Source organism: Puma concolor, chromosome E2, assembly GCF_028749965.1.
Source record: "Puma concolor isolate L17-30 chromosome E2, mPumCon1.1.hap2, whole genome shotgun sequence".
In the NCBI taxonomy this organism is placed as follows: Eukaryota; Metazoa; Chordata; class Mammalia; order Carnivora; family Felidae; genus Puma; species Puma concolor.
In genome coordinates, this window is record NC_141681.1 from 60,028,845 (window position 1) to 60,052,998 (window position 24,154).

The window sequence follows — 24,154 nt, forward strand, 5'->3', positions numbered from 1 at the left end:
TTTTTTGAGAGACACTGCAAATGGGGGAGGGGCAGAGAGAGAGGGAGACACAATCCGAAGCAGGCTCCAGGCTCTGGGCTGTCAGCACAGAGCCCAATGGGGGGTTCGAACCCACGAACCGTGAGACCATGACCTGAGCCAAAGTCAGACACTTAACCGACTGAGTCACCCAGGTGCCTCTCTAAATTTTTGTTTAATGTTTATTTTTTTGAGAGATAGAGAGAGAGAGAGACAGAGCATGAGCAGGGGAGGGGCAGAGAGAGAGGGAGACACAGAATCTGAAGCAGGCTCCAGGCGCTGAGCTGTCAGCACAGAGCCCAATGGGGGACTCGAACCCACAAACCGTGAGATCATGACCTCAGCCAAAGTTGGACACTTAACCTACTGAGCCACCCAGGCGCCCCAGAACACTTTTGTTACAAGTCAACTCTCCCCTGTAGGAGGGCTGGTAGACTTGATCTTCAGTACCCAGACTGGAGTCATGTGTTTACGTAAAATAAAGCATAGTCTGATACTCCAAGCATGGTTGGCCAACACCCTCTATGAAAGTCCAGATAGAAGATGTCTTTGGGGGCGCCTGGGTGGCTCAGTCGGTTGACCGACTGAGAAGGACAAACACTGCATGATTCCACTTGAATGGGGTATCTAAAAGAGACCCAAGGAAGCAGAGTAGATTGGTGGTTTCTGAGGGTTGGGGGAAGGGCAAGGATGGCGTTACTGTTCCGGGGATATAAACTTCTGGTTATGCAGGATGAGTGAGTTCTAGGGCTATGCTGTGCAACGTTGTGTCTACAGTTAACAACACTGTATTGTGCACTGAAGACTTTGTTAAAGGTACAGGTGTCATCTTAAGTGTTCTTATCACAGTAATAAAAAGTAAGACATTCCTAAGATCTAACTTCTGCCTTTTCCATCCCTGGCGAGTTATTCGAGAATGCTCATCGGTTTCCTCATCTATAGATGCTCCCCATTGTAGGTGCTGTTGTGGAAGTTTAAGAACTTGCACAAGATGATGGGACAGCAGAAGTCAGATATTCAGATCAGGAGAGAGTGGCTCCTGTGGGAGAAGATTGCCCACAAAAGCCTGGCGGTTATATCATACAGGGGGATGTGATTAGTAGTGTCATCAGAAAATCCATCAGTCAGCAGCCGTCAGCAATGCCTGAAGGAAGATTGCTCACACCTGAGGTGGAGAGAACACGCCTAAATGGTTTCCCATCACCTCCAGAGTGTAGGTGATCAAGAGTCATGCCAGCCAATGGGGAAGGAGAGATTTTATGGCCAATCAAAGTTCAGGCACAGACTTTTAGTGTGGCTTCCACAGCTGTTCTTTGATGGAGACCAGCCAGGAGGACCAGGGGCCAGATTGGGTGAGGACGTCTCCTCCTTGATCTTTCTTTTTTCCTTCGTTTCCCCCTTTCAGCACTTAGTGTAGATCTGGCGTGCATAAAGAGCCAGGTAGAGGGGTACCAGAAATGCTCAAGCTCTGCCCCCTAGTTTTGGCAAGGATGTACCAATGTGACAAGCATTTTAGGTCACAGACAGGTTGTCTATCCCCCCCTCCCCAACTCTAGGTGACAGAACGGGGCTCTTCAGGCTGACCCGGGGCCCCCTGTATTTCTAAAATGTAACCGGGGACATGGAGAATCGGAGAACCTCACGTATCAGATAACTAAGGAGAAAGGGTGAAAACACCAGAGAGCTATTTCTCAGACTCGGTTGGTCTGTCGGTTCTGACTTGTGAGATGCACATGACCTGGGGAGAGATATGAAAAACAGAATTTTAGCAAGGGGGATTTATGAAAGAGGGAGGAAACTCTGGGTGCCCCAGAGTTTATTTTATTTTACGTTTTTAATTTATTTTGAGAAAGAGAAAGCGAGCAGGGGCGGGGCAGAGAGAGGGAGAGAGAATCCCAAGCAGACTCTTGGGAGTCAGTGCAGAGCCTGACTCATCGCTTGATCTCAGGAACTGTGAGACCATGACCTGAGCCGAAATCAAGAGTCTGACATAGTCGTATGCTTAACCCACTGAGCCACCCAGGTGCCCCAGCAGGATTAGCAATAATTTTAAGCCACTCTCCACTGCAGATTGATCTCTGTAATCACATCATTCTCCCTCAGGCAGTACTTACTCCTTGTTTTTGAAGAATTTTTTTCTCTCTGGAGATTTCCAAGTTCACAACCCCAGGGCAAGATGGCTGAATCCTTTTTTTCGGACTTTGGCTTATTGTGGTACCTGGAGGAGCTCAGAAAGGAAGAGTTCTGGAAATTTAAGGAACTCCTCAAGCAAGAACCTCTGCAACTTGAGCTCAAGCCAATCCCATGGACCGAGTTAAAGAAGGCTTCAAGAGAAGATGTAGCAAAGCTGTTGGGCAAACACTACCCAGGAAAGCAGGCATGGGAGCTGACACTGAACCTGTTTCTACAGATTGAGCGGCGTGACCTCTGGACAAAGGCTCAGGAAGAGATCAGAAGTAAGTGTAGGGGGATGAAGGGGGCAGGGACCCGTGGAAGAAGCTTGGTTCCCTGGAACCTTGTGAGAATGAAGGGGATAGTATTAAATTAGTGGCTACTCTCCATCAGTTGAGAATGCACTGTGGGTCAAGGGAGCCTTGGAGGTCATGGAATTGTAAGGCAACTCTGGCCATGCATGGGCCAGTGATGGCCTGTGGGCGGGTAGTGTCCTGTTCCTCTAAGGGCTGTCTCCCCATTTTCCTGTCAGGAGCTGAGCCCGTGCTCTTACGAGGGATGCTCCAGGTCGGGTGTTCATCACCAGGTGTGCTGAGATACAGTTGCATTATGGTAGTTGACTGTCCTTTTGACTAGACCTGCTCCAGGGATGAGGCAGAATCCTAACATTAGGAAATAATCAGAGACAGCTTATGTCCCCGGCACTACAGTAAGTGCCATTGATGCCTAATATTTTTATTCCCACCACTATCCTGAGGTTTACAAATGGAAAAACCATGGTCCCAACAGCATTTCCTCATGTTAGATGACTTTTTCAGCAGGGACAGGTCTGACTTGACATCAGTTATTTTTTTTTAATTCTTTTTTATTTTTATTTGTTAACATTTATTCATTTTTGAGAGACAGGGAGAGACTTGAGAGACAGGGCGCGAGCAGGGGAGGGGCAGACAGAGAGGGAGACACAGAATCCGAAGCAGGCTCCAGGCTCCGAGCTGTCAGCATAGAGCCCGACATGGGGCTTGAACTCATGAACCTCGAGATCATGACCTGAGCCAAAGTTGGATGCTTAACCGACTGAGCCACCCATGTGCCCCCAAATCAGTTATTTTTTAAAAAAATATAATTTGTCAAATTGGTTTCCATTTTTTTAAAAATTTTTTTTATTTATTTTTTTTATTTTTATTTAAAAAAAAATTTTTTTTTCAACGTTTATTTATTTTTGGGACAGAGAGAGACAGAGCATGAACAGGGGAGGGGCAGAGAGAGAGGGAGACACAGAATCGGAAGCAGGCTCCAGGCTCTGAGCCATCAGCCCAGAGCCCGACGCGGGGCTCGAACTCCCGGACCGCGAGATCATGACCTGGCTGAAGTCGGACGCTTAACCGACTGCGCCACCCAGGCGCCCCAAATTGGTTTCCATTTAACACTCAGTGCTCATCCCAACAGGTGCCCTCCTCAATGCCCTTCACCCACTTTCCCCTCTTCCCCACCAGCCCCCCCCCATCCACCCTCAGTTTGTTCTCTGTCTTTAAGAGTCTCTTATGGTTTGTCTCCCTCCCTCTCTGTAACTTTTTTTCCCCCTTTTCCTCCCCCATGGTCTTCTGTTAAGTTTCTCAAGATCCACATATGAATGAAAACATGTGATATCTGTCTTTCTCTGACTTATTTCACTTAGCATAATACCCTTCAGTTCCATTCATGTTGCTGCAAATGGCCAGATTTCATTCTTTCTCATTGCCAAGTAGTATTCCATTGAATATATAAATCACATCTTTATCCATTCATCAGTTGATGGACATTTAGGCTCTTTCCATAATTTATCTATAAAGAACTCACCAAACTCCACGCCTGAAAAGCAAATAATCCAGTGAAGAAATGGGCAGAAGACACGAACAGACACTTTTCCAAATCAGTTATTTTTTGACTCATTGATGGCTCATTTACACCCTCTGCTGGAAGGATACTCTTTAAAAAAAAAAAGAGAGAGACAAAATGTCAGACATTTTTAAAAAAAAGTATTTCTTTAAAAAAAAATATTTTTTTCAACGTTTATTTTTTTTTGGGACAGAGAGAGAGCATGAACGGGGGAGGGGCAGAGAGAGAGGGAGACACAGAATCGGAAACAGGCTCCAGGCTCCGAGCCATCAGCCCAGAGCCTGACGCGGGGCTCGAACTCACGGACCACGAGATCGTGACCTGGCTGAAGTCGGACGCTTAACCGACTGCGCCACCCAGGCGCCCCAGTATTTCTTTTTTTTAAAAAAGTTTATTTATTTATTTTGAGAGAGACTGAGACAGCACGTGCGAAGAAGGGGCAGAGGGAGAGAGAGAATCCCAAGCAGGTTTCGCACCATCAGTGCAGGGCCCCTCGTGGGACTTGAACTCACAAACCATGAAATCATGACCTGAACCAAAACCAAGAATCAGTCGCTTAACTGAGCCACCCAGGTGCCTCCAGACAAGTAATTTTTTTTTCATTTTTAAAAAATTTATTTTTTTAAAATTTACATCGAAGTTAGTTAATATATAGTGCAGTAATGACTTCAGGAGTAGAATCCATTGATTCGCTACCTACATATAATACCCAGTGCTCATCACATCAAGTGCCCTCCTTTTTTTTATTTTTAAATTTTTAAAAAATGTTTTTATTTGTTTTTGAAGGAGAGAGACAGAGCATGAGTGGGGGAGGAGCAGAAAGAGAGGGAGACACAGAATTTGAAGCAGGCTCCAGGCTCTGAGCCGTTAGCACAGAGCCCGATGCGGGGCTCGAAGTCACAAACTGTGAGATCATGACCTGAGCTGAAGCCAGATGCTCAACCGACTGAGCCACTCAGGCGCCCCTCAAGTGCTCTCCTTAATGCCCATCACTCAATTAGCCCATCTCCCCACTCACCCCTCCTCCAGCAACCCTCAGTTTGTTTTCTGTATTTAAGAGTCTCTTATGGTTTGTCCTCCTCCCTGTTTTTATATTATTTTTGCTTCCCTTCCCTTATGTTCATCTGTCGTATTTCTTTTTAAAAAAAATTTTTTTTAACATTTATTTATTTTTGAGACAGAGAGAGACAGAGCATGAATGGGGGAGGGTCACAGAGAGAGGGAGACACAGAATCGGAAGCAGGCTCCAGGCTCTGAGCGGTCAGCACAGAGCCCGACGCAGGGCTCGAACCCACGGACCGTGAGATCATGACCTGAGCTGAAGTCGGACGCTTAACTGACCGAGCCACCCAGGCGCCCCATCTGTTGTATTTCTTAAATCCCACATATGAGTGAAATCATATGATATGCATCTTTCTCTGAGTGACTAATTTTGCTTAGCATAATCCACTTTACTTCCATCCATGTTTTTGCAAATGGCAAGATTTCATTCTTTTTGATTGCTGAATAATACTCCATTGTGTGTGTGTGTGTGTGTATACACACACACACACACACATATACACACACCACATTTTCTTTATCCATTCATCCACTGATGGACATTTGGGCTCTTTCCATACTTTGGCTATTGCCGGAAAAGTCATTTTTTAAAAATTTACCTTTGATACAGTAACTCAAAGTTGCAGGATGCTTTGCCCAATTTTACATGTTATTCTCTCATTGATTTTTATCTACTTGTGGGAGTAGACTTCCTATTCTGGTAAGTAAGCCAAGATTCAGATGGATTATAATAGTCCTAAAGTCTCATGATGCAAAGTAGTTGAACCAAGGCATGTCTGCTGGGTTGCGGACCCATCACGCAGTGGCTGAACTGTCAATTGCCACGGCAATTCCTAGGCAGCAAGCTGCTGTTGGGCCAGAGTGCCACATGTCCATAAATGTGGTCCATGAGGACAGAATGAGCCCAGATGGATTTAGAAGATTCATTGCTCCCTGAATAACAGGAAATGAGATTTATGTTCACATTAGTTCTTCTTGTCCTTTGAGTCTCCCTGGGGGTGCGGAGGGAGGGTTTGGGGGTGGGCTCAGATAGATCTGAGACATAGTTGAGGAGCCTGGAGAGTCAGACATCCCGACCTTACCTAACACCCGTTGACAGCCCTGCCCTCTGCCCTCCAGGGACTGACACTAGCTTTATTACCCTGGCAAGTCTCCAGGGAGCGAGAGACATGTCTAAATTTCTCCAGAGGGGAAAGAAACATCCGTTTTTATTGTGAAAACATTTTTAATTATTACTTTTTAAAGTTTGTTTATTTTGAGAGAGAGAGAGAGTGCAAGCAGAGGGGGAGCAGAGAGGGGAGTGGGTGGAGAGAGAGAATCCCAAGCAGATTCCGCAATGTCAGTGCAGAGCCTGATATGGGGCTTGAACTCACTAACTGTGAGATCATGACCTGAGCCGAAATCAAGAGTCAGATCCCTTCTTTTTTCTTTTCGTGCAAAAAGGTGATTTTATTAAAGCATGGGGACAGGACCCATGGGCAGGAAGAGCTGCACTATAAGTGTGGGGGGCACTGTTGATGGAGTCCAGGGAGATAAAGTCTAGAGGGAGTTTCCAAAGAGACTTTCACATGCTACAGACTTACTGGAGGCCTAGCTGTTGTCAAGCTAAGGTTGTTTTTCTCTCTAGCAAGGCATTAACATTGAGACAGTAGGGAGTTCCTGGACTTTAGGCTATGATGGGATTGCCTTTTTTCTGGTAAACTGGTGGAGACTTGTTATCAGTTTCACCATTTGTTTTTTGTCCTTTCTTGTTTTTGGGTAGCTGGGAGTGTCCAAGGAATATCACATATGTCCCACCTGGGGGAGGGCAGTGCTATCTTGTGTTTTCCCTCCACCTGCTTTACACTCTCTCGACCTTTAAATCTTTAAGGTTGTTGAAGGTAGAAGCTCTCATCTTCCATAGCTTCTTCCTGCTGAGTAGGGGCATAGAAAGAGTCAGATCCTTAACCGACTGAGCTACCCACATGCCCTGAAACACCTGATTTCAGAAACAAATCTTCCTTTGCCCCAGAGAGAGGAAGGGCCGTCGCTACATTCCAAGAATGTTATCTAGTCCTACATCCTTGGACAAAACCATCAGTGCCCTTTGCTTGGAAAACATGCAGAAGAACCTCCCCTACTGTGGTGTAGATTTCTCCGATGCAGGCTATGGTCCTTGACCACATTTGTCATTTTATTTAACCTCTTGTAATGTGTTGCCTTGAACATGGAAGGTACATCGTAAGGGTGGGTTGGAAGAATGATGATTCAGGGGTGCGTTTCTGAAATTAACCTGCAGTCAGCATGGCAGAACAGAAATAGCTTAGACCTTATGGTTTCAAATCAGACAGATGTGTGACAGGCACCTGACCCTAATAGTTATTCACTAGCGCAAATTAATCAAGAGACACATTCTGCCTCTCTGATTTTTTTGGGTAAAGTGCGAGTAGAACAAATCTCGATGGGTTGTTGACTTGAAAGACATGGTAACCATAGTAACATTCTCAGCCCTGGTTCCTGGCAGACACTCAGTAAATGATAGTGGTTATGGGATTCTTCACTGGGGAGATTTCGAATGTGACTCTGAAGCATTCACACAATATATTGCCTTGTAGCTCTGAGATAGGCTTCTGGTTTGGGCTAGGTGCTTACATGGACGTGATTTGAGATAGCTTATGGTCCTAATAAAAACTAAGTTAATTAGCCTGGCCATCCATGGACATACTGTAGTCTTCATACAGGTGCTCAAGTAAATCTCTAGGGATCGTTCTGGGTGTCAAAGAATGAGTGCACTTTTTTTAAAAAAAATTTTTTAACTATCTGGTATTCTACCCCTGTCTACTCAGATAAACCAAACCCATACAGAAATCACATGAGAGAAAAATTCCGTCTCATATGGGAGAAAGAAACCTGCCTTCCAGTTCCCAGTGATTTCTATAAAGAAACCACAAAGAATGAGTATGAAACCCTGAAGGCTGCATATCCTGCCAGCCAGGCTGGAGAGCCCACACCCACGGTGGTCTTGCAAGGTCCAGAAGGGATTGGCAAAACAACCCTTTTGAGGAAAGTCGTACTGGAATGGGCAGAGGGCAACCTTTGGAAGGACAGATTTACATTTATCTTCTTCCTCAATGGCTGTGAAATGAATGCCATTGCAGAGACCAGCTTAGTGGAGCTCATCTCCAGGGACTGGCCTCAGTCTTCAGAGCCGGTCGAGGACATTTTTTCGCAGCCAGAGAGAATCCTGTTCATCATGGACGGCTTTGAGGAACTCAAGTTTGATTTGGAGATTACGACTCAGCTGTGCGATGACCAGAAGCAGCGGAAGCCAATGCAGATTATCGTGAGGAGTTTGCTGCAGAGAAAAATGCTTCCAAAGTCTTCTCTGCTTGTCGCATTGGGAACAGTGGGCATGAGAAGATATTATTTCCTGTTGCAGCATCCAAAATACATAGTCCTCCCAGGATTCTCTCATCATGAAAGGAAGCTGTATTTCTACCATTTCTTCCGCGAGAGGAGCAAAGCCATGAAAGCCTTCAGTTTCGTGAGGGACAACGTCCCGCTCTGTATGTTCTGCCATAATCCTCTTGTATGCTGGCTGGTCTGTACTTGTATGAAATGGCAGCTGGACAAAGGAAAAGAGCTTGAGGTTGCGTCCGAAAGCACCACTTCTTTGTATGCATCCTTTTTAATGAACGTGTTCAAGTCAAGAAATGAAAACTGTCCCCCCAAGCAGAGCAGAGCCCGACTGAAAGGCCTGTGTACCTTGGCTGCAGAGGGAATATGGACGCGCACATTTGTGTTTCGCCATGGGGACCTCAGGAGGAGTGGGGTATCTGAGTCCGATACCTTGATGTGGGTGGGCATGAGACTCCTTCTCAGGAATGGCGACTGTTTTATCTTCATGCATTTGTGCATCCAAGAGTTTTGTGCCGCCATGTTCTATCTGCTCAGACAACCCGAGGACAATCCTGACCCGGCCATTGGGAGTGTGACCGAGCTTGTAACAGCAGGTGTGAGTCGGGTCCAGAGCCACTTGTCCCAGATGATAACATTCTTGTTTGGAGTTTCAACTGGAAAAATAACCAACATGCTGGAGACGTCCTTTGGTTTTCTTCTGTCCAAAGAGATAAGGCAGGAAATAACCCAGTGCCTCAAAAGTTTAAGTCAATGTGACACCAATCAGGTTGTGGTGAATTTCCAGGAATTGTTCAGCGGTTTGTTTGAGACCCATGAGAAAGAATTTGTAAGGCAAGTGATGGATTTCTTCGAGGAAGTTGATATTTACATTGGTAACATTGAAGAATTGGTAATATCAGCATTCTGTATGAAACATTGCCAAAATTTGCAGAAACTTCACCTGTCTATAGAAAATGTCTTTTCAGATGACTCTGGATCCATCACAAAGTGAGTCCCTCTATTAATCACCCCTGTCCCCACCCTACACACACCATACTTGTATCTTGTTTTAGTTCCCAATGGGTCTTCCATGGATGTTTACATTTAAAAAACATGGCTTTTGCAATCAGAGATTTTTCACGGTCACAGTTTTGGTTTTTAGTTTTTAAATTGAGGTAAAATTGACATATAACGTTATATTAGTGTCAAGTGAACAACTTCATGATTCAGTGTTTTTTTATTTTTATTTTTTTTAAAGTTTATTTATTTACTGAGAGAGAGAGAGTTGGGGGCGGGAGGGCAGAGAGAGAGAGCGAGAGAGGGGGAGAGAGAATCCCAAGCAGGCTCACACTGTCAGCACAGAGACCAACACGGGGCTCAAACACATGAACTGCAACATCGTGACCAGAGCCTGAATCAAGAGTCAGATGCTTAACCAACTGAGCCACCCAGGCACCCCATAATTCAGTATTTTTTAAAAAACATTTTAAATGTTTATTTATTTTTGAGAGAGAGAGAGCACAAGCAGGGGAGGGGCAGAGAAAGAGGGTCACAGATACCCAAAACAGGCTCTGCACTGACAGCAGATAGTCTGACACAGGGCTCGAACTACAAACCACAAGATCATGACCTGAGCTGAAGTCAGACGCTTAACCCACTGAGCCATCAGGCGCCCCTCAGTAATTTTTTATGTTGCAAAATGATCACCTCAATATGTCTAGTTAACAGCTGTCACCACACATAGTTACAAAAATTTTTCTTGTGATGAGAACTTTTTAATTTTTAAATTTCTTATTTTTTAAACAATAAATAAAAACATTTATCTATTTTTGAGAGAGAGAGCAAAAGTGAGAGCAGGGGAGGGACAGAGAGAGAGGGAGACACAGAATCCGAAGAAGGCTCCAGGCTCCAAGCTGTCAGCACAGAGCCTGATGTGGGGCTTGAACCCGTGAACTCTGAGATCATAACCTGAGCTGAAGTTGGATGCTTAACTGACTGAGCCACCTAGGCACAACTTATTCTTATTTTTATTTTTTAAAGTTTATTTATTTTTGAGAGAGAGAGAGGAGAGAGAGAATCCCAAGCAGGTTCTGCACTGTCAGCACAAAGCCTGATGCGGGGCTTGGACTCCCCAACCTCGAGATCATGATCTGAGCTGAAACTAAGAGACGCTTAACCTACTGTGCCACCCAGGTGCCCTGAGAACTACTTTTTAAAAGTGAACTCTACACCTCACATGGGGCTCAAACTCAGTCCCAAGGTCAAGAGTTGCATGCTCTATGGAATGAGCCAGCCAGGCACCCCATGATGAGAACTTTTAAGATCTGCTCTCTTAGCAACTTCCAAAAATGTAATACAGTATTATTAAGTGTAGTCACACCCATGCTGTACATTACATCTCCATGACTTTATTTTGTACCTATATGTTCATATTTTTGGATGTAGTTTCCTGTTTTACTGATGGATCACCAAATCTCAACCTTCATTCATACAACAGTCAGGTATTGTTGCCTAAAACTGGAAGAAAAGGAGGCTGAATAAGCCTGAATAGCTTGTCTAGGGTCACTTAGCTAAGTGGTTCAACTGGGGTTTGATTCCCACTGCTCTGGCCTCAGGGTCCTTTCCTTAGCCACTTGACCTGTTAGCTCAGCCAACCTGGCCTTCCCTCTCCTTATTCAGGCCCAGGTGTCTTTTGGGGAGCTTTGGAGGCTCTGGGGATGGTGTTCTGCCTGTTTTGAGAATGTGTTGAGTTGCACTGAGCCACTGGAGAGTCATGGTCTTTGTTCTCCCACAGTGATGAGGAGAAGCTCTCCTTCTGGAAGGACCTTTGTTCTGTGTTCACGGCCAACAAGAACTTTCAGATGTTAGATCTGGACAATTGTATGTTTGACGAGCCCTCCCTGGAAATTCTCTGGAAAGCCCTGGCTCATCCTGTTTGTAAACTCCAAAAGTTCGGGTAGGTTGGATGTTGACCTGTAAACAACTGAGTTTAGTCCTTTCTACTCTGGATTTTTTGGGAAATACCAATGCACAGAGCTGCAATCCAATGGCTCAAGAAAAATTTGGGGAGCACTTTCCTTGATACCAATATTTTATTGACAAGAAGCAACTGTGAGCAAACTGGGGGACTTTAGGATTGAACATGGTCAACAGGGTAGGTCCCCAGCCACTATAGGTCAGTTTCTATGCACAAATGGGGAAGTGCTTTGTTTTCTGGGGTGGGTGGCCAACATTGGTTCCCCCTTCTTTTTTTAATGTTTATTTACTTGAGAGAGAGAGAGAGAGAGAGAGAGAGAGAGAGAGACCGTGAGTGAGTGGAGGGTGCAGAGAGAGAGGGGGAGACACAGAATTAATTACAAGTAGGCTCCAGGCTCTGAGCTGTCAGCACAGAGCCCGATGTGGGGCTTGAACTCATGGACAGCGAGATCATGACCTGAGCTGAAGTCAGACACTTAACCGACTGAGCCACCCAGGCGCCCCAAAACCTTAGTTTTTAAACAAATGGATCCTTTCCTTGGGAAACATGGTTCTTCTTGGAGAGTTAACTCAAATACATGCATCCCCGTTGTATGTCAAGCTCCGGCCTGGACCTGTGGGTGCAAAGATGCACAAGCATCATGTCCCCATCCTGACGGTGCTTAGAATTTAATATGGGATGAGTTTGGTTCACTCCCTTCCAGTATGGACGGTGGTGTGTGGGCATGGAGGGACTAGCAAGAAAAGAGAGAACCAAGCGGCTGAGCCTCTGTGTTTGTCTGCTGTCTGAAAACCCTGGGTAGAGAGAATTTACAGGTGGCAGTAACGGGATAACTACAAACAGTGTTGTGAGCCTAAGCATGGTAGACAGGTGGGAGGAATTGTGTAAGACGTATCTTCCTTTGTGTTTGGACTCTGCTGCATGAGTTTCCACATTTTTTCTAGGTATAATTTTGCATCTTATGTTGGAAATGGCCCAGACTTCTTTGAGGCCATTCTTCACAACCCTTGTCTGAAATGCCTGAACCTGCACGGCACTAGACTCTCCCTTGTGAGCGTCAGGCAGCTGTGTGAGACGCTAAAGCACCCCGTGTGCACCGTGCAACAGCTGATGTGAGTCTTGGCTTGTCCGCCCTCAGTGATGTTTCTTTTTTTTTTTTTTAATTTTTTTTTTTTAACGTTTATTTATTTTTTTGGGACAGAGAGAGACAGAGCATGAACGGGGGAAGGGCAGAGAGAGAGGGAGACACAGAATCGGAAACAGGCTCCAGGCTCCGAGCCATCAGCCCAGAGCCCGACGCGGGGCTCGAACTCCCGGACCGCGAGATAGTGACCTGGCTGAAGTCGGACGCCTAACCGACTGCGCCACCCAGGCGCCCCGTGATGTTTCTTGTCCAGCATGGAATTTTCCATGGAATGTGCCCATTTCTTTCCTGCATCAGTCTTTTGTCTCTTACATGGTAAATTTTCCATCTCAGCCTCTCCAGACCTCAGAAGAGTGATCTTCAGACCTCTCAGAAGGCTTGTTACAGCTTTCCCTCCTTTGGTAGTCACTTGGATTACTTCTCGTGGACACCTTACCTTCCTCTTCTTGGTTCTGTCCTCAACCACCTGTGCCAAAACCAAAACTCCATTTTTTTCCCCTGAAGATATTCATAGACACTTAAAATGAGAAATCATATCAATGATCACAAGTGTCCTTATGTCAATCTGGTAGGTGACAACATGGAAGCCAGAGGGAAAGCGATTTGCCCCATATCATTTCTTCCTCTTGAAAATTATCTGGGATGCCCCTACCTACCATAGTTGGGTGGTTTCTAGACAGGATCAATCCATTTTTTTAGCAGAAAGAAAAAGGGGGGTGTAATCGAGAACCAACTCATTAAACCCACCTGGAGAATATGCTCTTCTCTCCCCTGCTTCAGAGTCTCTTCTTTGCTGGAAAAGTTGCAAATGTAATTGACAGATTCACATACACTTGGTTAACTGTAACTTGGTTGAGATCCATCAGGAGAGAGAGGTGCATTCCGTGCATGAGTTGTTTGAACACACAGGCTTTCTGTAGATCCTTTTCCTCATTTGAACTCTTTCCATATCATGACTTTTTTTTTTTTTTTCTACTCTAGCTCTCTCTAGTGATGGGGAACTTAGAAAATTCCTGAGTATTTTGCTCCATTTCATGTTAGGCCATTGCACAGGGTTTTAATATTCCACATTAGATAAGAATTGGGGAACAGATCTAGGAAACCAGGGGTCATTTGTAGACATTTACTGAGGGAAACTTTGCCTCTTTGGGGCAGACCAATTGTAATCTTGACTTCAGTTTGGTATTAGGGGTGGGAGGTCCCCTAAATCAGGTTCCCCCCAGACCATTAGTTCTCAACAGAGGGCAGTTTGTTCTCTTAGGAAATGTCAGCATCTGGACATTTTTAATGGTCATCATTGCCTTGGAAGGATGCTACAGGCATGTAGTGAGTGGAGGTCAGGGGTGCTACTCTTAGCATCCAATAACATCCAGGACAGGTCCCACAACAAAGAATTTTCCAGTTCAAAATGTCAATAGTGCTGACATTGAGAAAGCTGCTCTAGCCTATGATATGTCCTATTTTTTTAAAAATATTTTTTATTTTTAAGTCATCTCTACACCCACCAGGGGGCTTGAATTCACAACCCTGAGATCAACAATTGCATTCTCCACCAATTGAGCCAACCAGGTGACCCCACAAGATGCTCTTTTCAGCTGCATTAAGGCTTCTCAACCTTAGAACTATTGACGGATAATCAGATTTATTGAGCTCCAGATCATTCTTTGCTGTGGGGGGAGGGGCTGTCCACAACAATGTAGGATGTTGAACAGCATCCCTGGCCTCCATCTACTAGATGCTAGTAGCACCCCTCTCCCTAGTTGTGACAACCAACAATTTCTCCAGACACTGACAAATGTCCCCCTGGGGTAAAAAATCATCCCCCTGTTGAGAACCACTGGCTCTGATTTTTTTTTTTTTTAATTTACATCCAAATTAGTTAGCATATAGTACAACAACGATTTCAGGAGTAGATTCCTTAATGCCCCTTATCCATTTAGCCCATCCTCCCTCCCACAACCTCTCAGTAACCCTCTGTTTGTTCTCCATATTTGAGAGTCTCTTCTGTTTTGTCCCCCTCCCTCTTTGAGTATTATTTTTGCTTCCCTTCCCTTATGTTCATCTGTTCTGTGTCTTAAAGTCCTCATATGAGTGAATTCATATGATGTTTGTCTTTCTCTGACTGACTAATTTCGCTTAGCATAATACCCTCCAGTTCCGTCCATGTAGTTGCAAATGGCAAGATTTCACTCTTATTGATTGCTGAGTAATACTCCATTGTATATATATACCACATCTTCTTTATCCATTCATCCATTGATGGACATTTGGACTCTTTCCATACTTTGGCTATTGTTGATGGTGTTGATAAAAACATTGGGGTGCGTGTGTCCCTCTGAAACAACATTTCTGTATCCCTTGGGTAAATACCTAGTAGTGCAATTGCTGGGTCATAGGGTAGTTCTATTTTTAATTTTTTGAGGAACCTCCATTCTGTTTTTCAGAGTGGCTGCACCAGTTTGCATTCCCTTGCATTCTCTTGGAAAAGAGATCCTCTTTCTCTGCATCCTCGCCAACATCTGTTGTTGTCTGAGTTGTTAATGTTAGGCATTCTGACAGGTGTGAGGTGGTATCTCAGTGCGATTTTGATTTGTATTTCCCTGATGATGAGTGATGTTGAGCAGTTTTTCATGTGTCGGTTGCCCATCTGGATGTCTTCTTTGGAGAAGTGTCTGTTCATGTCTTTTGTCCATTTCTTCACTGGATTATTTGTTTTTTGGTTGTTGAGTTTGATAAATTCTTTATAGATTTTGGATGCTAACCCTTTATCTGATATGTCATTTGCAAATATCTTCTCCCATTCCATTGGTTGCCTTTTAGTTTTACTGATTGTTTCCAGATTTTTTCCTAACTTCAGTGGAAAGCAATAGGGATAAATAAATAGAGTCATGTAATTACATTTGTGCTTTTATTTTTATTTTATTTAAAAAAATTTTTAAATACTTCTTTATTTTTGAGAGAGAGACACACAGAATTTGATTGGGGAGGGGCAGAGAGAGAGGGAGACACAGAATCTGAAGCAGCCTGCAGACTCTGAGCTGTCAGTACAGGGCCCCATGTGGGGCTCGAACTCATGAACAGTGAGATCATGACCTGAGTCAAAGTCGGATGCTTAACCGACTGAGCCAAGCAGGGGTCCTGCCACATTTGTGCTTTTCAAGTCTGGAATGTAGATGGTGGATTTGCTGGTGTAAGACTGGAAGCTGGGATATGGTCCGTGGCCGCTCAAAGCCTGTGGTCACATCCTGCAACATGTGTCTCACATGCAGGTTGGGGAGGTGTGACATCACAGCAAAAGCTTGCAACGATATTGCCTCGGTCCTGGTCTGCAACAAGAATCTGAAGCTTCTCTCCCTGGTGGAAAACCCTCTGAGGAATGAAGGCATGCTGATGCTGTGTGATGCCCTGAAGCACCCAGACTGTGCCCTGGAGACACTGCTGTGAGTCCATCTGGGGAAAGTGGGCTCTGGGGAGACTGTGGACATGTACCTGTGGACCCATCAATAGTGGAGGTAATCAACTGCTCACTGAGGGAGACTGCAGAACGCAGAGTCTATAGTCAGACCTGCCTCTCCATGCCTCAGTTGCCCTGTCAGTAAAATGGAGCTAGTACAACACCTCCTCCATAGCGGCACCATGAGGTTGAATTCGAGAGTTGGAGACCCACCCTTAGGTACCTCGTGTCTACTTGAGAGCCCAGTAAATCCTGGTTATTGTGAACAAGGACCATGCCTTAGATACAATTGGTGCTGGGGAGAGGGAGCGTGTAAACATCTAAGACAAGGCATTCATTTGGTCCGTTTTAGGAGCAAGGTTTGCACGTTCTAGGTTATTACTGGGGCCCTCCAGAGTTTCCATTTCTCTCATGCTGCAAATATGCACAGTGGAGGTCTTCCTCTGTGGTGGGCGGTTGGCCAGGGCAGCGGTAGAGTGGGACCCCTGTTTGCCCAGTGAGGCCACATGGGAAACTTAGTGTTAAATCAGGTGGAATGTCGTGGTGCTTCCATGTGGGGGCAGGTGCAAGAACGCCAAATCCGTGGGTGTGCATGAGCAACCCAGAAACAGCTGTGTTGTGTGTGCACACACATGCATGTATGTGTGCCCATAGGTCTGTGCATCACACACTCACACACACACACACACACACACACACACACAGTGGCATCTAAGACAGGAAAGGGAAAGAATACTACCACTGAGATGACATTCTAGACTGTATAGGAAAATCAACAGTGAAATATGTTCCAGGAACATTAAACACTAAAACCAAACCATGAAAGAAAGAAAGAACCACCCCCTCCCCCAACTTTGATCTATAAAGATTAGAATGAAAAACCATCGGGGGTACAAAAGAAATGACATATTGGAAGGTGGAAAGATTTGGCTATGAAATAAGTGGCTGATGTTATACAATGAATAGAATTAACATGTACTTGATGACCAGCAATTAAAATGGGCTGTATTTTTCTTTCTTAAAAATTTTTTTTTAATGTTTATTTATTCTCGAGAGAGAGACAGACAGAGACAGGGTGTGAGTGGGGGAGGGGCAGAGAGAGAGGGAGACACAGAATCTGAAGTAGGTTCCAGGCCCTGAGCTATCGGCGCAGAGCCCAATGCAGGGCTTGAACTCACAAACTGTGAGGTCATGACCTGAGCCGAAGTTTGATGCTTAACAGACTGAGCCACCCAGGTGCCTCTCAAATGGGCTGTAGTTTTCTAAAGGGTTCTTCAAGATCCATCACTTAACACGGTTTTTTTGTTTGTTTATTTGTTTGTTTTTACATCATAATCAGTATTCCTTAAAAATAGGTGGAATTTGGGCCATCTGGGTGGCTCATTTGATTGAGCATCTGACTTTTGATCTCAGCTCTGGTCTTGATCTCAGGGTTGTGAGTTCAGGCCCTGTGCTGGGCTCCATGCTGAGCGTGAAGCCTATTTAAGAAAGAAAAAGTGGAAGTTAAGAAACAAAGCAAACAAACAAATGAATGAAAACAGAGAGAAAATTCCAGACTCTTAAAAAAATATTTGTTTATTTTTGAGAAAGAGTGAGAGCATGCACACAAGTGAGTAGAGAAGGGGCAGAGAGAGAGGGAGACACAGAATCCAAAGCAGGCTCCAGGCTCCGAGCTGTTAGCACAGAGCCCGACAGAGCGCTTGAACTCACAAATCATGAATTTATGACCTGAGCCAAGGTTGGACCCTTAACTGACTGAGCCACCCAGGTGCCCCCAGATTCTTAAATACTGAGAACAAATTGGTGGTTGCCAGAAGGGAGGTAGGTGGCGGGATGGGTGAAATAATGAATTATGTAATGGGGATGAAGAATACATTTACCGTGATGCGCCCTGAGTAATTAATATACAGAATTGTTGAATCATTTTATTGTACATCTGAGGCTATTATAACCCTGTATGTTAATTATACTTCAATTAAAAAAAAACTTTTTTAATGAAAGACTGCTGAACATGTACAAATGTCACTAGTAATTTTAAAAGTAAAAATGTTCAACAAAATAATGCTCTTTATAATGAATGCTCAAAAATTTAAAATATATTCCACTTGGCCAGGATTCTGCCAAATGGACAAATTTATACAACGATTGGGAGTATTAATTTGTTGAAGTTTTTTGCAAAGTATGTTAGCAAATAAAGTGAAATGAAAAGTCTTAATAGAAAGCCTTAAAAAAGCATTAAAAAAAATTAGAGGCAAGGTAGTAATTCAATATAACTTAAAATGGCAGAAAGTATAGAGAATACAAGTGGAGATATTTAGGAAATATATACAGTAGTGAAGCCACTGGAGATTATCTTATGCAACCGTTAACGTATTAATGAATTTTCAAAATACGTATCAGTGAAGTTTCAAAATTCAAAATACTTATTTCATTGAAAAAAGTATGAAGTATGTGCCATTGGCTGATCTTAAACACGAGAAGATGGGAAGAAAAATCCATCATAGATGAGCAGTGTTTGTTTATCAGAGACTGGTGCTTGCTTCCTGCCAGAGGTCATGCTCAGGGGTCCCCTGAAGCCCAGGCAAACAACCAGAGTGAGTGAGGGGCTGGGTGGAGGTGCTGGTGAGTTGGACAGTGCCTGCCCCTGCCACATGGGAGTTTCTGTTCCCCGCTGTTTCTGTTCCCCGCCGTGTGTCTTTTGCTGCGTGACCACCTGCCACGGAGTTTCAGGTAGCTGGCTTGTCTGTGGGAGGTAGAGGTAGGAAATTCCCTGTGAAATCTCTTGGTTCTTACATGTTGACCGCTAATTAAAAACAAAACAAAACATGTCAAACATAATAGCAACTAAATTCACTACATCCAGGGGTAACATTCACTCGTGAGCTGCTGGTGTCTTACGCTTCCCGCTGCTTTCCAAATTTCCAACAGTGGGTATAACCAGAGAAATCATGTTAAATACGATGTCATCCAGCACATTCCACCACATGATAAGCACAACAAGTCCCTAGATGGGATGACTTTGGTTAAGGTCACCTAGCCGGTGGTGACCTGAGTTGAAGCTGGAATCTGAGATTCTGTTGTCCAGTTTGGGACGCCCTATTCCAGATCCCACATTCTTGCTTCTGTGTTTGTGCAGCTGTCGGGTGTTCTAATTCTCTTACTTTTCTCAAGTGACTCTGGAGTATGAGGAATAACTTGCGTGTGGCTTCATGAAAAGGTTACCAGTTGGAGCCTGAGCGGGTCGACAAGTTGAATGTGTGTGTGTGTGTGTGTGTGTGTGTGTGTGTGTGTCTTTGCAGGCTGATGTGCTGTGGCCTCACCTCTGTGGCCTGCGACTACCTCTCCCAAGCCCTTGTGTGCAACACATCCCTGTCCGTGCTCGATCTGGAGTCAAATCTCCTGGAAGATAGTGGAGTGGCATCTCTTTGTGAGGCACTGAAGCATCCAAATTGCAACATCGAGCAGCTGTGGTAGGTCTGGCTATGATTTGCATGAATGTCAGAGTATCCTTTTTGGATATCAGCACCCTGAAAAGGAAACAGGAAGGGGGAACATCACGGGGTGTGCTGAAAAAAGCAAGGCCCTGCCTGATACTTGCAGGGGTGTCCAGTGGTACTCACGTGTGTCTTGACCAAAGCGCTTGACAGGTCTTGGGTAGGACACACTGCTCTGGAGTTGGGTCTCTGACCTCAGGAAGGCCAGAAATGGAATCTCCTGTGCCTTAGGCTAGCCAATGAACATGTGAGGATGCCTCACCTCTCCTCCAGTGTGACGTGAGGATAATTATGTTTCCCATGTCAAAGAATTGAGGTGACCAGCGGGAATAGTGCACATAAAGAACTATTACCAATGACTTACCCAAAATAAACAATCGATAAATGATGGCAGGAGGCATAGCATTATTGCTTCTACTGGGCACTGGAAACTCTTCTGGGTAGATAAGATGATGAATTAGTAAACAAAACACTCTAATATCTCTGTTTCCATGGAAGTCAATTTTATGGGGTCTCTCTCTCTCTCTCTCTCTCACACAGACACACACACACACACACACACGCACACACATGAGTGTGGGCTGCAAGTATGTGTGTATATATCATGGTTTATCAATCTTAGCACTATGACATTTGACCTGCATCATTCTTTATTGTGGGGACCAGCTGTCCTGTAGGATCTTTTATAGGATGTTTAGCACCATCCCTGGCTTCCACCCACTAGATGCTGTTATACCCTCTTTCCCAGTATGGCAGACCAACATTGTTTGTGGACATTGCCCAAAGTCCCCTGGGGCAGGAGGGAGGGACAAAAATCATTCCTGCTTGAGAACCACAGAAACACATACATCAGACAGATACATACACACACACACACACACACACACACACATATAACATATGTATGTCTAGGTATGTCCATACATGTGTATGTGTCCACACAGACTTATGAATATATGCATACATTATATAAGACTTATGAACATATGTATACATATGTTGTGGGTGATAAATACTGTGGAGAGCTTGGAGGTAGGACAGAGACTGGGGACATGATGCTATATAAAATAGTGAGAAAGGTCCTCACCAAAGGTGATGTTAGTGCAGGGAGTTGAAGGCAGTGAGGGAGTAACCCCACTGATACTTGGGCAGCAGCATTCAACCAGCAAGAACAGGTACAGAGGCCCTGGGAGAGCAGAGACAGGCAGCAGAATCACAGACCAGCATGTTGGGCAGGAAGGTGGAGGAAACATCACCATCGTCATCTCAGAAATACTTGGGGACATCTTCCTTCATATGCATAATTGAAAATAAGCTAAGCTGTGCAAGATGGGACCTCATGATTGTATCTCTTGGTGTGTATTTTCTCCCCAGGTTGTCGGATTGTTACCTTACCCCTCTTTGTTGCAAGCACCTCTCTGCTGTTCTTGTTGGCAATGAAAAACTAAAGACCCTGAAACTAGGGAGCAATGACATACAAGACGCCGGAGTCAAGGAATTATGTGAAGCTCTGAAGCATCCGAACTGTAAAGTAGAGACTCTTGGGTGAGCGTCACTGATTATCTTTATGAGAAGTCTTGCCCATTTCAAGAATAAGAAAGGCTGGAGGATTAGTGGTACTTAGGGGAAGCAGGTTTAAAACCATGTGTGTCTGGAATGATCTGATTAGCAAAATGCCGTACTGTGAAGCCAGGGCTTACTCAACTTTGGCTCCATTGACATTTGGGACTGAGTAGTTCTTTGCTGTGGTGGGGAAGGGGCTGTCCTGTTCACTGTAGGATGTTCAGCTGTATCCCTGGCTTCTTTCTACCTGAGAGATGCCAGCAGCACTGTCCAGGTGTGTCAGATGTCTTCACATGTTGCCACATGTCCCCCAGGGGACACAATGGCCCTGGTTGAGAACCAGTGGTCTAGACTCTAAAGTTTCCTGCTCAGAGGCGTGGAATTGGCATCTCACAGTGGTGTGCCTTCTGGCCTGCCAAAGCTGCTGTGTTTCCCTGTTGCAGGCTGGAAATATGTCACCTCACTACTGCCTGTTGTGAGGCCCTGGCCTCGGCCCTCACTGGCTGCAAATCACTGAGGAACCTGAACCTGGACTGGATTAGCTTGGACCATGATGGGGCAGTGGTGCTTTGTGAAGCCATGTGCCACCTGGACTGCACCCTGCAGCGGCTTGGGTGAGTGGACGCCATTTCCCTTGTTGGTGAGACACCTCAGAGTGAGTGAGGTTAGTCTACGGTAGGTTTTTCTCACTCTTGGCGTGACTGACATTTGGGTTGGAGGGTTCTTTGCTATGGGGGTATCCTGTGCATTGCAGGATGTTAAGCAGTGTCTCTGGCCTCTTCCTGCCCATTACGTGCCCGTAGCACCTTCCTCTGGTCATGATGATAAAAAGTGGAAACGTTGAGGTTGCTGAGAGCCAAGATTTTAATTGTTCTCACCACAAAAAAGGAAATTATAATAATGTGACATGATGGATGTTGCTAACACTAAGTTGGCAATATATAGATGTGTCAAACCAACGTTGTACATTTTAAGCTTATCCAATGTTATGTATCCATCGTATCTCAATAAAATAATAATAATTTGAAAATTAATAATTAATGAAAAAAGAATAGCTATGACATCTGTTCCCTGAAGTAAAACACAAATGTCTCCTGACCTTGTCACATGTCCTCTGAGAGGCAAAATTGCCCAGGTAAGAACTGCCACCTTCCTATAAACACCATCTCCTGCCTTGTATTGCCCGTAAAGATGTAACCTCATCGTGGACATGACAGATGGGTCTATAAAGGGCTGAGCAGTTTTGACCCAGAAGCACTTTCCTAGAAGAGTAGCAGTCAGTGTTATTCTGAACATGATATTTGCATGTACAGTGTATGTATTTGGCATCTGTAGAATGAATATTTGGGTACCCTCCATATGCCAGGCCCCTGCATGATATGCTGATGAGGAACAGAATGATTCACAACCCCGTTCTGCACATTCCTACCCTTTCTCCACTCACTCACAATGATTTTCCCAGTCACTTCTAGGAAAGAATGGATTGGGAAGCAGCACTGAGATGTAGAGAGGCAAACGATGATGCATGAAGTCAAGAAAATGTGGTTTCTGTTTTCCCAGGCTGGACAAATCTGCGTTTGATGAGGAGACTCAGATGCTACTGACCGCTGTGGAAGAGAAAAATCCCCACCTGACCATTTCCCACCAACTTTGGGTCAACGAAGAGTACAGGGTCAGGGGTGTGCTCTCTTGATGGGGAACACCTCAAGTAAATGTCTCACAAAGGCTTCTCCTTAGTCACAGTGGGTGTTCTCATCCTGACATACCCTGTCCTATAAACTGTAATTCATGGCTGTGGGGGCTGTGATTTCAGACCTGTCCCTTTACAGCGTCCTAGCGATGTGACAGTGGAATGTGACTCAGTTTATAAGTGTCAACTGTGCCTAAGTCCCCACCCCCATCTTTAAAATTCCCACCCTCCCTTGCAGTATTTAGAGGAATACATTAAATGGATAAACACTTTGGAAAGCATGACTTTATTTTCTTAGTGGGTGTCTTGGGATGGAGGTAGGTGCTTGGATTTGAAGGAACCATAATCCTCTGACAATTTTGACTTAGAAGTGATGGTAGAATGTGTCTATAGATTTTAGGTTTTATTTTCTGTCCCTACATCCAGCATCCACCCAAACTTTCCATTTTTAGTTTGTACAAATTGAGATTTGATCAGTTTTGTGGTCAAATAATAAAAATACATTTCCAAATCTCGACTTATCTTTTATTTTTATTTTTTCAAATATTTCTTTATTTTTTGGGAGAGTGCAAGCAGGGGAAGGGCAGAGAGAGGGGAACAGAGGATCTGAAGCGGGCTCTGTGCTGACAGGTTGACAACAGCAAGCCTGATGTGGGGCTTGAACTCATGAACTGTGAGATCATGACCTGAGTTGAGGTTGGATGCTCAACTGACTGAGCCACTCAGGTGCTCCTCTACATATCCTTTAGAATATGCTACTCCAACAGCTTTTAAAAAAAATTCAGTATTCTTCAGGCGCCTGGGTGACTCAATTTGTTAATCTGACTCTTGATTTTAGCTCAGGTCATGATCTCACGGTTCATGAGATCTAGCCCTGTGTCAGGCTCTGCACTGACAGTGTGGAACCTGATTGGGATTCTCTCTCTCCCTCTCTCTCTCTGACCCTCTCCCTCCCTCTCAAAGTAAATAATAAACATAAAAGAAAATTCAGTATTCTTTTTTTCACTTGCATCTACAGACTTTAATTCAATGTTTTCTTTTTCAAATATACATAAATACATTGCTTAATTAAATATGGCCTAGTTTTCTGTTGCCTCTACCATAAATTATTCATGCCTTATTGACCCTATATAGAACTCAATTTTGGTAGAATATTAAAAATTTATTTATTTTTAATTTTTTTCAAATTTATTAAAAAATTTTTTTTCATTTATTTATTTTTGAGAGAGTGAGACAGAGCACAAGCAAGGGAGGGGCAGAGAGAGAAGGAGACACAGAATCTGAAGCAGGCTTCAGGCTCTGAGCAAGTGTTCAGCACAGAGCCCGA

At 44.5% G+C, this 24,154-nt stretch overlaps 1 protein-coding gene across 1 annotated transcript; it reads left to right on the top strand.

The window, feature by feature from the left end:
• The first annotated feature begins 1,935 nt into the window (after nt 1–1,935).
• On the top strand, nt 1,936–23,338 carry NLRP9 (NLR family pyrin domain containing 9). Its single transcript, XM_086688749.1, has 9 exons — nt 1,936–2,474; nt 7,953–9,513; nt 11,300–11,461; nt 12,427–12,594; nt 15,896–16,066; nt 19,380–19,550; nt 20,949–21,119; nt 21,581–21,751; nt 22,698–23,338. The coding sequence occupies exons 1-9, from the start codon at nt 2,195–2,197 to the stop codon at nt 22,828–22,830; spliced, it is 2,988 nt and encodes a 995-aa protein (XP_086544875.1). The 5' UTR covers nt 1,936–2,194; the 3' UTR covers nt 22,831–23,338.
• The last annotated feature ends 816 nt before the right edge of the window (nt 23,339–24,154 follow it).